The sequence below is a fragment of the Adiantum capillus-veneris genome, chromosome 10 (genome assembly GCF_014529385.1).
Source record: "Adiantum capillus-veneris isolate H3 chromosome 10, ASM1452938v2, whole genome shotgun sequence".
NCBI lineage: Eukaryota > Viridiplantae > Streptophyta > Polypodiopsida > Polypodiales > Pteridaceae > Adiantum > Adiantum capillus-veneris.
Window position 1 is genome coordinate 101121601 of NC_140940.1, and position 13064 is coordinate 101134664.

Sequence of the window (13064 nt, forward strand, 5' to 3'; positions counted from 1 at the left end):
AGGAGAGACCCACTCTGAATTCTCCACTGGATAAATGAAACCTGCTGCTAGAAGCTTTCTTACCTCCTTGAGTAGAGCCTGCAACTTTATAACTCCTAGCCTTCGTAGCTTCTGAGCTTTAGGTGTGGCCTCAGGCTTTAACTCAATCTTGTGTTGAACAACATCTACCCCACGCACGTCGGTGTAGTCTTTAGCAAAAAGCCTAGGAAACTTCCTTAGCACACATTTGAACTCCTCTCTTTCACCCTTTGTAAGTGTTGTTGATAGCATACCTTCCAGCATCCCTTCATCTTGAACACCTTCGTTCTCTTGAGGACCTACCTTTTCCAAGCCTTGACAAGAGGTCTCTTGGTTGCTTGGCTTAAACCTTACCCCCATGACTTCGATGGAAGACTCCTCTTCAGTAATGCTGCCACTACTTTCTTCTTCTGAAGTGCTATCGGTCCAACCTTCTTCCGTCTCACTTTGAGATGATTCTTCATGGAACTCCTCTTGGCGTTGCTCCTTCATGTCAAAGACAACCTTCTTATGATTGTCATTCCTGCAAATTAATTTCCCACTCTCCCAATCCTGCAAAGCTCACATTTTCATTAGCCATGGTCTTCCTAGGATAAATGGATAACCACTTCCCTTGGTCGACATAACATAAAAATCCACCGCTTTCTTAATGCCAAAGGCCTCTACAAAGACATTTTTACAAATGCCTACACACCTAGCCTTGCTATTGTTTGCCATCTTGACTTTAATTTCAGGTGTCTCCTGGATGTGCATGCCTAATCTTTGCATGAGTCCCTCTGTCATGATGCAAATTTGTACACCCCCATCCACTAGACCTTTCCTAACCAATCTTCCTTTGATGTAACAGTCTAGCACCGGTGTAATGTCCTCATTCATTTCAGCTTGTGCAATTTTTACAACAGGCACACTCTCTTTTACCTTTCTCCTAGTGCTAACTGCCCTTGTTAAATCCCTCCTAACTTGTGGACATAATGCAGGAAATTGAGGCCATGAAATATCAGGACCCTTACCTCTCATGACTTCCAACAATTTGTACGGAGCCATACCATGTCCAAGAGGGAAGTCTTGGAGGTTGATACGACATCGAGTCCTCTTGGTTTCCTTGGTTTCCTTTGCCTTCTTGCCTTGTCCATGGTTACTCTGTGATGTGACTCCTTCTTTCTCTTTACCTTTTCCTCGGCCACGCTTAATGCCATTGGCTTCCATGTCAACCTCATTTGAATTTGTCACCTCTACCACATGCACATTTGGATCTGGCAAAGGTGGAACTCCTTCCATTCCTTGTGGAGGTGGTCTTGGTCCATTTGGCCTTTGTAGAAGCCTTGGTTGTTGACCAGCTCCTTCTCCTGCATTCATCATTGGGTAATTCAAGTTAGGTCTCCCTGGCTCTCCACGGGGCCAAGGACAATTATACATCCCATGTCCAGACTCTCCGCAATTCCAACATTGCAAGACTCTCCTAGTTCGTGGCTCTCTCTCTTCTGACTTCTTTGCTTGTCCCTTTGGACCTACAGCTTGTGCAAGGTGAATTGACAGGCTCCTTAAAGATTCATTTAACTTCTCAATCACTTCATCCGTTACCTCAGGAAGCTCCCTAGATGTTGATGCTTGTGACTTACCTTTGGGTCTCAGACCTTCTATTGGAACCTCTCCCCTTAAGAACTTGAGTTTCCTATACTTCTCAGCAGCCCTAGTTTCAGCTGCATCAAAAGTAGCAGGTGCACCCGCCTCAACGTTTACCTTAAGGTCAGGAAAGAGTCCGGCTATGAACCTCTCCTTCTTTAAAAATTCTGCACCATCACCAGGGTTAGCAACATTTCGTATCCATAGAGCCCAAAGACGTAGAAACTCTTGCTCGTACAAGTAGTAGTCATCTAAGTCTTTTTGCTTATGAGAAACAATGTCTTGCCATAGTTTTTGAGTGTTTTGGGGATCAAAGAAGTATCTCTTAAAACGATTCAAAACTTCTGTGTAATTCCCCTTAACTTCCTCAGGCAAAGAGTCAAACCAAGTACTATCATCTTTCCTAAGGACCACCTCAAACATTTCTACACGTTCTTGATCGGTTACTATCCTCTTGATACGGCAAGACATCTTGAAATTTGCTAAAAATAATTCTGCATCCTCTCCAGGCTCTCCAAAGAAAAGAGGATATCCAGACATTTGGCGTTGGCTCTCCATTATTATGAAAGATTACAACACGAGTTACAATAAGGGATACAATAGAGATTTAGAATCACTCGCCTGCAAATGAAGAAGTACGAAAATACCACTCTAGGTTTTCTTCTTCAGCTATCCAAGCTTCAATGAGGTCTCGATTTGTTTGATCAAAACAAAAAGGTAGACTATTGATGAGCTCTAAGAAGGGTTGAAATTCTTCAAAGCTAAGGCGATAAACAGAAATCTCTAGAACTTCATTTTCTGGATCCAAAAGAGCAACCACGTCCCAAGTGATAAATTGCACTTGCTCTACAATTCCCAAAGCACAGGCGGTTTTATAAAAACTAGATCTTCATGCTAGTCGAAGGCCGTGAGAAAGTAGCAATTGACTAGGAGCTCCTTTCCTTCGAGTTCCACACAGTCGGAGTGAGGGAACCTTCTCACAATTTAATAAAGAACATCCTCATCAAGTCCAATCCAGTTTGCAAGATTTAAAGACTCCACTTGTGCTACAAAATTCCTGGACAAAAACTCCTTAGGATTATGGTTAAATCATTCAAAAGCATAAAGAGATTTACAATGTCTCTATGAACAAAGTGTCATAGAAAGTAGAGAAGGATGAGAATTTATACAAATTAGCAATCTTCTCTATGCTCTCTTTATTAAGACAAGCTCTGAATAGCTCCCTATCTCCTTTGTTGAAAGCAAATGGAAGATTATTAATAAGACGCAAATGAGGGAAAAATTCACCAAATGTGAGTCTATGAAGCATGAACTCTGGCCGCAAGTTTCCTGAAGAGTCTTCCTCAATGGTGAAATGCACTCGCCAAACGCCAAATTTCACTCTATTTACCAATCTTAGGGCACACACTAGTTGGATGAATGCGTGGTCTTCCTTAGTGCCCAACAACAAGAGGAAAATGGAATCCACGCGTAGGACCTTTCGTCTTAACTTCACCACCCTCTTGTTATGAGGGAGACGCCTTACTACTTGCTCCTGCAACTCAATTGGTAATAGAGCTAGATCTCTAAGGATTGAACTTTCACTGCACACACATTCCCAGTTAGAACAAATGATCGTTTTTTTGTTTCTTGTAACAACTTGGACAAAGAAAAAACAAACATACACACTATTTTGCCGGGCTGCACTTCATTTTAAAATAAAATGAACACATGTACATCAAAAGAAGTGTGGTAGTTGATGAGAGGTAGAATGACAGGGTTTGGTGATGCAAGAATTTCTCCTACTCTTTGGGCACCAAACATGAACACCATTCGTTGTTGAAAATGGATCTTTCTACTAATTGCAACGTTTATTCTAATGTGTGGTGTAAAATGAAAGGGAAAAACCTCTATTCCTGGGCCATTATCCATGGCCTATGCATGTCCTAATGCTTAAAATAACACAAAAATATAGACGTCCAAGCTAATATCGTACCTAATGAGAGGAAAAATAAAAGGATTTACCGAAGTGTTTATCTCGGCTAACCTAAGAGGACCTAAAATTCTACGAATTACTCGCTGAAATTGCAACTTAGTACTATATGTGTACCTTTTGCCTTGCAATGGGAATGAAGGGATCATACAAATTCTCGTGATTCATGCAAGCTACTTACTTGATTGTGCTAAAGGTTGAGCCTTCACAAAACATACACAAGCGTGTCCTTAGTGGGGGCACCAATTTGAAGCGGTCCGGGGCGGGCAACAAGAAGAGCAACCTCTAGACACCCTTCAAGGCTCCCATGCTGCTCAATGGGGCTGGGGCACAACACAACACAAACCAAAACAACAAACCCCCAGCCAAATCCCAACTACACAAGGGGCACCACCTAGTTTAAGAGCGAACTAGGACGCAAAAGAGGAGAATCGTTAGAGCAACCCACAAACAAGCAAGGAATTTACACTAACCCTAGCACCAATGGAACACTCTCACACACTAAAACACGAGAGAGAGAGAGAGAGAGAGAGAGAGAGAGAGAGAGAGAGAGAGAGGAGATGGTGCTCGGGCTGCTTTGAAGTGTATCATTAATGATCAAGCAAACATAAATATATATATATAAGAAAGAGAGAGAAGGGGGAAGGGGGTGCTTGTTGCACTAATGCCTTCTTACAAATCTGTCATGACCAATCAAAGTGAGATTAGTATTTGTTCAACATAGCCTGAGTAAATTACACCACAACACATCACAAGAAAAAAGCCACCCCAATCACTGTCTTAAGGCCAGGGGAGTCCTCTCCACCCTGTCGCCCTCTTATAGCATGTGGGATTTATTGCTAAATTGATAACAATACCCGGAGACAAGCTATCAAGAACTTAAATAAAACACCAAGACACTTACACATCATTATTGTCCATGACTTCACGTTGGAAGGGAGACAAGGTATCCATGCTTAGTCCAAATTTACCCTCCTTGATTCAGCAAATGTTGGGCTCACTCTAGTAGGAGAAATGATAGATTTCCTACTCTCAATTTAATGATCACTCTCTCTTACAATGGCATAGAGTTCCCTTGCTAATCACCCCTAATACAACACATACATATGCCTAATGCCAATGAGACTCCACTCAAGAGCTCCTTCTCAAGAGGTTGAGCTTGGCTTCTCAAGCTATAGAATAGTGCTCTTTCTTCTCCCCCCTTTTGTGCTAGCTACACCCTCCTTTTATAGCAATTTTGAAGGCTAGGGTTACTCCTCTAACCATGGTTGGGTTAGATTTTCAGCAATTTATCTAATTTCTTTTGCTTGGAATTATCAAGAAGTTGGTGGGGAAAGAGAGAGGAGAGAAATGGAGGTGATAGGACTTTTCATAGTGGGTTAGTGTTAGTAGAGTTAGTATTAATTTACAAATGGAATTGGATATTTACAATGGGAGTATCCATGTAGGATACAAATAAGGAAGAAAAACTCTTAAGAGGTAAGAAAAGGTGGATTTCTTACAAGGTTGATGCTCCAAGTGTCTTGAGTAGGGTCAATTTTGACGCTTGTTGACGTTCCACTAGCTTTGACGGTACATTTTTTATCCACTCTTGACCTTCCTTGAGAGACAAGGTAATTGAAGCTGAGTAATCAACCACCATGATGCTGTCTTTTAAGAGAAGAGGCTGAATTTTGTGGTTTTTTTGATAGATATGGGTAATTTGGAGGAGGAAAAATGAGACTAGGTGGTCAATTTTGGAATGGAATTGTGTGTGGGAGGTATGAGTTCACCATGGTTTCTCTTATTCTTCAAGGTTGAGGAAACGGTGAGTAGGGTGCAGAGAGGAGTGGTGAGAGAGGTGGGGATGATGAGTGGAGAAGTGTGTGTGAAAGAGAAAAATGATAAAGTGGAAGAGAGAGTGTGGCTGCATAGCATGGGAAAACTGGGGTCCACTAATAAAATCATAGCTCACAGCTCATAGCTCAAAAAAATATGAAAAAATTTGAGGCAAAAGTTCAGCCCACGAGCTACAACTTTTGTTTGTATCACCTTTTCAAATTCGGAGAGCAAGTGAACTTTTAAAAATTCAGCAAAACCGACCGTTTTTTTCCACTGCACAAGGTCCTTGTGGGGTCCTTCTTTGGATGATTCTTTTGAATACCTCCAAGAGTAAGCCCTCCATAGTGCATGTATGCATGCCACCTACCCTTGACCTTATTTAGTAGGTCTATAATTGAAGATATTGTTGAGATCATGATATAAGTGAATAGTACAACTAAGAAAATCAAATATTGAGGGGTCTAAAAAATTGTACATGTCAAATATAAATAATATAAGTGGAAAAAATATAAAGGGGTCAAAAGAAATCTCTCTCATTATGAGGCTACCATAAAAAGATAAATATTTTTGGTGTTCTAATTTTTTAGAAAAAAAACAAAATAGATGTAGGAAGGGAAAAATCACAATAGTGAAAAAATATACACATAAATAAAACTAGTTTTTTTGGATTTTTGTTGGGGTGGAGTTACACCAAATATAAGAGAAGCTTACATGAAAATATTTCTATATGGAATAAAGAGTATGAAAAATGGTAAGAAAAATTGTGGTAATGGTGAGGCAATGTACAGAGCATAAATAACACACACCTACGTAAAAATATTTAAATAAATACCAAAATAATTATGAAAAAATCTTTTATTTAGGCCCTATATACAAAGAAATATTTACATACGCATGGGCCATAATATACTTATTTTTTTTATTTTTTTGGCTCAACTAGCCCAATGCCTAGCTAATTGAGGGTTTTTTATTTTAGTAAGGAGATATGGGAAAAGTCTCCTAACTCACACGCACCTATATACAGTGAAAGGGTGAGGGTAACCACAGTGTTTGAGTGATTTGATAGGGGGGGATAACTCACTATGGCAATCACAGAGAGCCGAAAAACGGCTATCACTATTTGTGTTGGGAGTGTTTGAAGTCATCCATTCCTTGTACACACACTAAGGTTAATGCTTCATTCATAGTGATCTCTCTCTCTCTCTCTCTCTCTCTCTCTCTCTCTCTCTCTCTTTGTGTAGCGGTCCTAGTCCACGCTTCCAAGACTAGGTGGTGCCCTCATCTCATTTCCCTTGTGGCACAATGGAGTTTGTTTTGGTGTAGAGGCCGCCATTCCAAATTTCCTTCATCAATATCATCAGCTTCTTAGATATAGGAGAATGTCATGAAGTGTATACCAAGGGCCAGAAACAATGGCTTGTAAAAAACGCAACAAGATATCGCCTTATGAATAGCACCTTGTACTGCAAGGGCAAAGACCACATCCTCAAGCGAGTGCCAATCTCCAGTGAAATCACGAGATGATAAAGTTTCCATGATGGTGTTTGCAGCGGCCACTTTGCTCTAGATATTAATGGTAGGAAGATTCTACAGGAAAAATTCCCTTGGCCTAGTCTGAACAGGATGTGCATCATTGGTGTAAAACATGCAGAGCTTGTCAAGTACCCACCAGTGATCAGACACTAGCTTATGAGCCACAGACTCCTATCATCTCATATGGACCGTTTGAGAAGTTGGGATAGATGAAATTGGTCCTTTACCAAGGGCCCAGTCGGGTAAACTGTACATTCTAGTTGGTGTAGACTACATGACCCGATGGGCAGAAGCAGCACCACCACACACATTACAACCCAAGAAGTGGTGAAGTTCATATTTGAGCACATCTGTTGTCATTTTGGCACACCTTTGGAGATAATATCTGATAGAGGGCCAGGTCTCAGAGGCGACTTGGTGGGAGAACTGATGAAAAAGCTAGGCATCACACGCCGACACTCAACTCCATACTATCCACATTGCAATGGTCTAGTGAAAAAGGTAAACGGCATGATCTGTAAGATCATCACAAAGCAGGTGAATAACCACACAAGTGATTGGGATAAGCATCTCATGGCCGCTCTTTGGAACTATTGCATGACATTTTGAACATCACTAGGTTTCACCCCTTTCCATCTGGTATATGGAAAAGAGGCCATTCTATCCATCAAGGTAGAGATAGCCAGCTTGCGAGTCATGGCCAATCAGTTACAGCACCCATTTGCCCAACTTTGCAACCACATCTTGGGTCTAGAAAGGCTTCAGCTAGACAGGGAAGATGTGATCAACTACTATACAACGCAAGCAGAATGATGCCGACTCACATTCAATCAAGAGCTTAAGGAAAAGGGTGTGAAGAAAGGCATGTTAGTATTGAGATAGGAAATAGATTCGACACTAGGAAAGATAAGAAATTTCAGCCCAGATGGGAAGGGCCGTTCATCATCAAAAGGCGATACGCCAATGGTAGCTACAAATTGATAGAGGTATATGGTCGAATTCACAAGACCAGAGTCAATGGATGGAGGCTAAAAAGGTACTTCTTAAGGTTTGATCCAGAGTTCATGATAGATATTCCAGAAGCAGAGCTAGAGGCATGAATGCCTCTAGCCAGAAGGGGAGGACTAATGATGGACGGCTTTCAAAAGCCTTGGCCGTGGGAACTAACCCTAAGAGGGGAGCTAAAAAAATTATAAAAAAATGGTTTTTCTTGGTTTCTACAGGGTGCCGCCACCCCCCCCCCCCCCCCACCCCCTTGTCCTTGCATAGAGGGGCCTGCCACCCTTGGCACAATGCTCCTCCCTCTCTATCCTCCATTATCACCACCTGTCTCTCTCTCCCTCTCGTTCGTCTGCAAGTGCCACCACCATCTCTCTCTCTCTCTCTCTCTCTCTCTCTCTCTCTCTCTCTCTCTCTCTCTCTCTCTCTCTCTCTCTCTCTCAATCTGTGTAAATTAAATCCTCTCTCCCTTTCCATACACACACACTCATAAACCCTCATACACACACACACACACACACCCTCACATAGGCTCTCCCATCTCTCGCTCTCTCACCATCTCTCTCTCATTTAACAAATTCAGCTCTCTTTCTCTCTTTACATACACACACACTCACAAGGACATATATGTAAACACACATACATACACTACACGCATAAGCACACGCATATAGTCACATACACACCAACAATGCGCACACAACATCACACACAAGACGCAAAAAAAGCAAAGGAATTGATATCAACGCATCGACAGATGATGAAGGATTCAAAAACACGCGATGGCGACAACAAATCAAAGGATGATGTTGAAGGCATGCCCTAGTCGGCACCGAAGTTAATGAGTGCGCTACACCAACATGCGGCAACAGCCTGCAATTCGCCATCATCTTATCCACGACGCATTTCCTCAGTAAACATCCGTAGGGTAATTCATTTTTCCGTTTTCCAAGCCAAAACTTTGTAAAAGAACCTTTTGTATATTCCACCTCTCTCTAGGTGATGGTCACAAAGGCCCACCGGGGAGAATATCATTTCTAATTTCTCCCAAAACAAAGCACCAATCAAGCATCCGGGACCCTCTGGCTGCCTGCTTTGTCTCTCCAGCTTAGGGCCCTAAACCTAATCAGTTTATACTAAACTAATGTATCATGCACCTATAAACGAGCACTAAGAGGTCACTATCAGGGGTCAGCACTTAAAAGAGAAGTCATGCACACACACTGACTCCAAGGGTCACTATGCACAGGAGTAGGATCTCCGCGCACGTGAAAATTCCCTAGAGAATGCACTATAGGCTCTCTCTCTCTCTCTCTCTCTCTCTCTCTCTCTCTCTCTCTCTCTCTCTCTCTCTCTCTCTCTCTCTCTCTCTCTCTCTCTCTCTCTCTCTCTCTCTCTCTCTCTCTCCACGGTCTCCATCTCGTCGAAATGAAGGGTTTTGTAAATACCAGGTTTTCCCTCACATTCCGAAGAGTTTTCATCCCCTCTATCTACGTCTCCATTGCTCTTTCTCTCTCTCTCTCTCTCTCTCTCTCTCTCTCTCTCTCTCTCTCTCTCTCTCTCTCTCTCTCTCTCTCTCTCTCTCTCTCTCTGTGTGTGTGTGTGTGTGTGTGTGTGTGTGTGTGTGTGTGTGTGTGTGTGTGTGTGTGTGTGTGTGTGTGTGTGTGTGTGTGTGTGTGTGCAGTATGTTGTGTTAGTCTTATTTGAATCCTTGTTGTCCGTGTCCTAGCCTCTCAAAGCTGGGTGGTGCCCCCTGTTCACTCCTCGTGATGAGTTCTGTGTGCATGAGCCTAGCGTAGAGGCCACTGGGGTCGTTTTTGCTTGCACTTGTCAATGTGAGTGTGTAAAATACAAGTTGACACTTTGGTAGCCTCATGGTCTAACCAAGTAGCCATGCGAGTGCATAAAATATAAGTCTATATGCTAAGCTAAGTGTAGGCAAATCCAACTCAAATGTAAACAGTAAACGCGAGCTAGGGCCCACTCCAATCGACTGACCATCATGGTGGCGATTCTCATGCACTATTTTTTTGTCCAATCCCACCACTCGAGGTTCAAAATAAAGCACATCGTAAACTCGAACTGGGGGCCACCCCATCTACTGACATTGCAATTTATATGTCCCTCTTCATTGTCCTTGATTTGAGGGATCAAGCTTAGGGAGTGGTCACGCATAGCATTGTTGCCTTTAAGAGATACCATGCACTATGAAGCCTGAACATTAACCAAGAGTTGTGTTCATAGTCACCTAAGGTGATTGTTGGAGCCCTTGATGGGTACTTGGAGGTTATAAGATCAATGAATGATTGTGTAGGTGAAAAACCCAACTTAACAAACTGGCGTGTACCATACATGGGCAACTTGTCGTTTCATAGAGGTGCCACTGTAGTCAAAAGTTGTGGGCAACTCGTCGTTTCATAGAGGTGGCACTGTAGTCAAAAGTTGTGGTCGTCACTTAACTACGTTGCCCATTGGCTAGCTTTTCCTTATTAATACAGACTTCATTTAATGTCTTACCCCACTACCTTTGCTACTATGCCAAAAACTACATATTTGCAAACCCAAACCGGCTGCATGTTGTACTATGCCCTTACTTTCTCCTTGCCTAACCATGGAGGCATAGCTATCACCAAAATAACTGATAACTATGCCTTGCTTGACCATCATTGTTCACAAAAAATGTGCGACCAATTACAATGCACCTATTACATTTTGGTTTCTACCCAAAAAAAAAAGTACTTTAGAAAAAGTGCAAGTTTTTCCATAGTTGAATTGTGAAAAAACCTTGCAAAGTTTTGGGAAAAAACCTACAATTTTCAATAGACCAATCATTTTTCTATTTTTTTAGAAGAATGTTCTTTGAGAACGCTGTTGAACACTCTCTTTTGATGGATCCACACGAGCAGGGGTAGAACCTCAGCCCGCCATCGTCAGTAAATTCTACACATGAGTGAGGAGTCTCAATTTATTCAGAGTTGGAAAATGTGTCTTCTATCCTCTCGTTTAGGCCTAGAAATTGCAAGGCACCCTTGCATGTCCTAGGGAAGGGCAACCTTCATGCTTGCCCTGCGCATAAGAAAAGCAATCCTAACCGGAACCCTTTGTAATAATGCAGGGGAAAAAATTTCACCCCGTTCAATCTAAATGTGCTCCAAAGCTATCCTAAGCATGTTAGCCGTATAATTGCATTGTACTTGACCATTGGAGACCCACATTTATGTGTGACATGCTCTCACAATCAAGATACACTATTGTCTACATGCCCCATGGTTGAAGTGAACCAAGGCTAGGAGGTACAAAACTTTCGACAATACACAATTAACTTTCAGGTTGCATGACACCAAATCTAAAAATTGTTGGCATCTTCTTGCCCTTGACTCATTGCCGCATGATTCAAATGAACCAAACTACGAGCTATAATCCTTACCTCCAAAACTCCAACAAAACACATTCAATTTTTAAGTTGCATGACACAAAAATCTGAAAATTATCAGCAAAGCCTGCATTTCAACTTCATAGATAGTGCATTTTCATCTTCCTTTGTTGGATCTTCATCATGTTTTTGCAAAAGACAATAGTGCTCCTGCAAAAACAACTTGATATACAATGTTTCTAAAAAAGAATTCCACAAATGTAAACTGTTTGAAATGCCAAAAATTCATCAAAACGCGTAAATGAGATGCTTTGACCAACAATACTCATGACCATCAGAATTTTTAATTGAGACAAGACTTCCACTTGTCAGAACATGACATGATCAATGGCTGTCATAATCCACCATCAATTCCATGAAGACCAAACTTTGTTGATATAAGTATTAAGGAGGGAAACATAATGAAACTAGACATGCTAAAAAGAACAATCAACCTTCAACAATGTCATGCAACATGTACTAACAGTCTCGGCAAGCGAAAAGAATTCGTACTTTTGCCATGAACCAAAATTTCATGAAGCCAATAAATAGTACAAAGAACACACAAAATTCTATCAGTCACATAAAATGTGCTACACAATATAAGAATGAAACATAGCGGAAAGCATACAAACTTGGTACTCTTTAAGATTCATCATTGAAAGCCAAAACTTACATAGCAAATCGAACCAGATGTTGGAGTTTAGTTCTTCTTATATCATACGGTAGACATAAATACAAAAGACTTCATCCAAGTTTCCAACATAGTATAATGCAAAATCTCAAAATTCTCCTGAGGGATTCTAAGAGCTTCATCAATAGTGGAATGGGAGCTGGTCTCTTCAGACAGCTATTCCAGTGTTAGAGTTCCAAGATACTGATTATCTAGGTAGTTCAGTTAGTGAGGATTGAAACAGAGTACTGGACTGAAATAGAGAACTGAAGTGGAATGATGTACTAAAATGAAAGACACAACTGGAAGACGGTAAATGGTATTTGTAGATTCAGATCAATAGCTAAAGGATAATCAGTATAGTGTAGAACAATCTTAATCTAAGATGAAGTCTAAGGATTGATTACAGGAGTAAATGACTACAGGGGTGAATCTAGAAGCTAAGAGCTTGTAAACCAAAGGTGTCAGAAAGCCAAAAAGCCAAAAGCCCGGTTACAGTGTAGCGGGTCCTATTTATAGCTCTCAGAGTTACTACAGTAACTGCGGTAATTACTACCAGTGTAGCTATTCCCGCTTCTCACTAGTCGGCCTTCTAAGGAGCAGTTCCTGCCTGCTGGGACTATTCTCGCCTTCTACATCCTTCCCTCCTTTCTTGAATTTTGGTATAACTCCAAAGTTTTATTCTGAAAAATCCACCACCTGATTTTGATTTGTTGTTGAGAAAACCATCTGGTTTTCTAATTTGGCCGATGTTCCTCATGATAGTACTCTTTTGGTATTTGCTAGATTTATACCATACTTCATGCTTGTTGAGTGCTTGACACCCATATAGTTGTAATTCCAAGGGTGCCCAGCCAAGGAGATTCAGTGCCTAACTGGGAAAATCCACTGTCTAATTCTAAGATGGAACTACCCAGTATCCTTCCATTGAACCCGCTTCCTCTTGCCCTTCTTCTTCATCGACGCCTTAGAAGTCCTAGTGCCATTTGGATAAGTCTGTAAATAGCCTCCTA

General features: G+C 41.4%; 1 protein-coding gene across 1 annotated transcript in view; it reads left to right on the plus strand.

The window, feature by feature from the left end:
• The window catches only part of LOC147449351 (uncharacterized), a 198764-nt gene that overhangs the window by 19660 nt on the left and 166040 nt on the right, over positions 1 to 13064 (plus strand). The window contains 4 exon segments of the mRNA XM_086521546.1: positions 6622 to 6677; positions 8191 to 8415; positions 9264 to 9372; positions 9471 to 9558. Coding sequence (XP_086377672.1) covers positions 6622 to 6677; positions 8191 to 8415; positions 9264 to 9372; positions 9471 to 9558 — 478 coding nt within the window.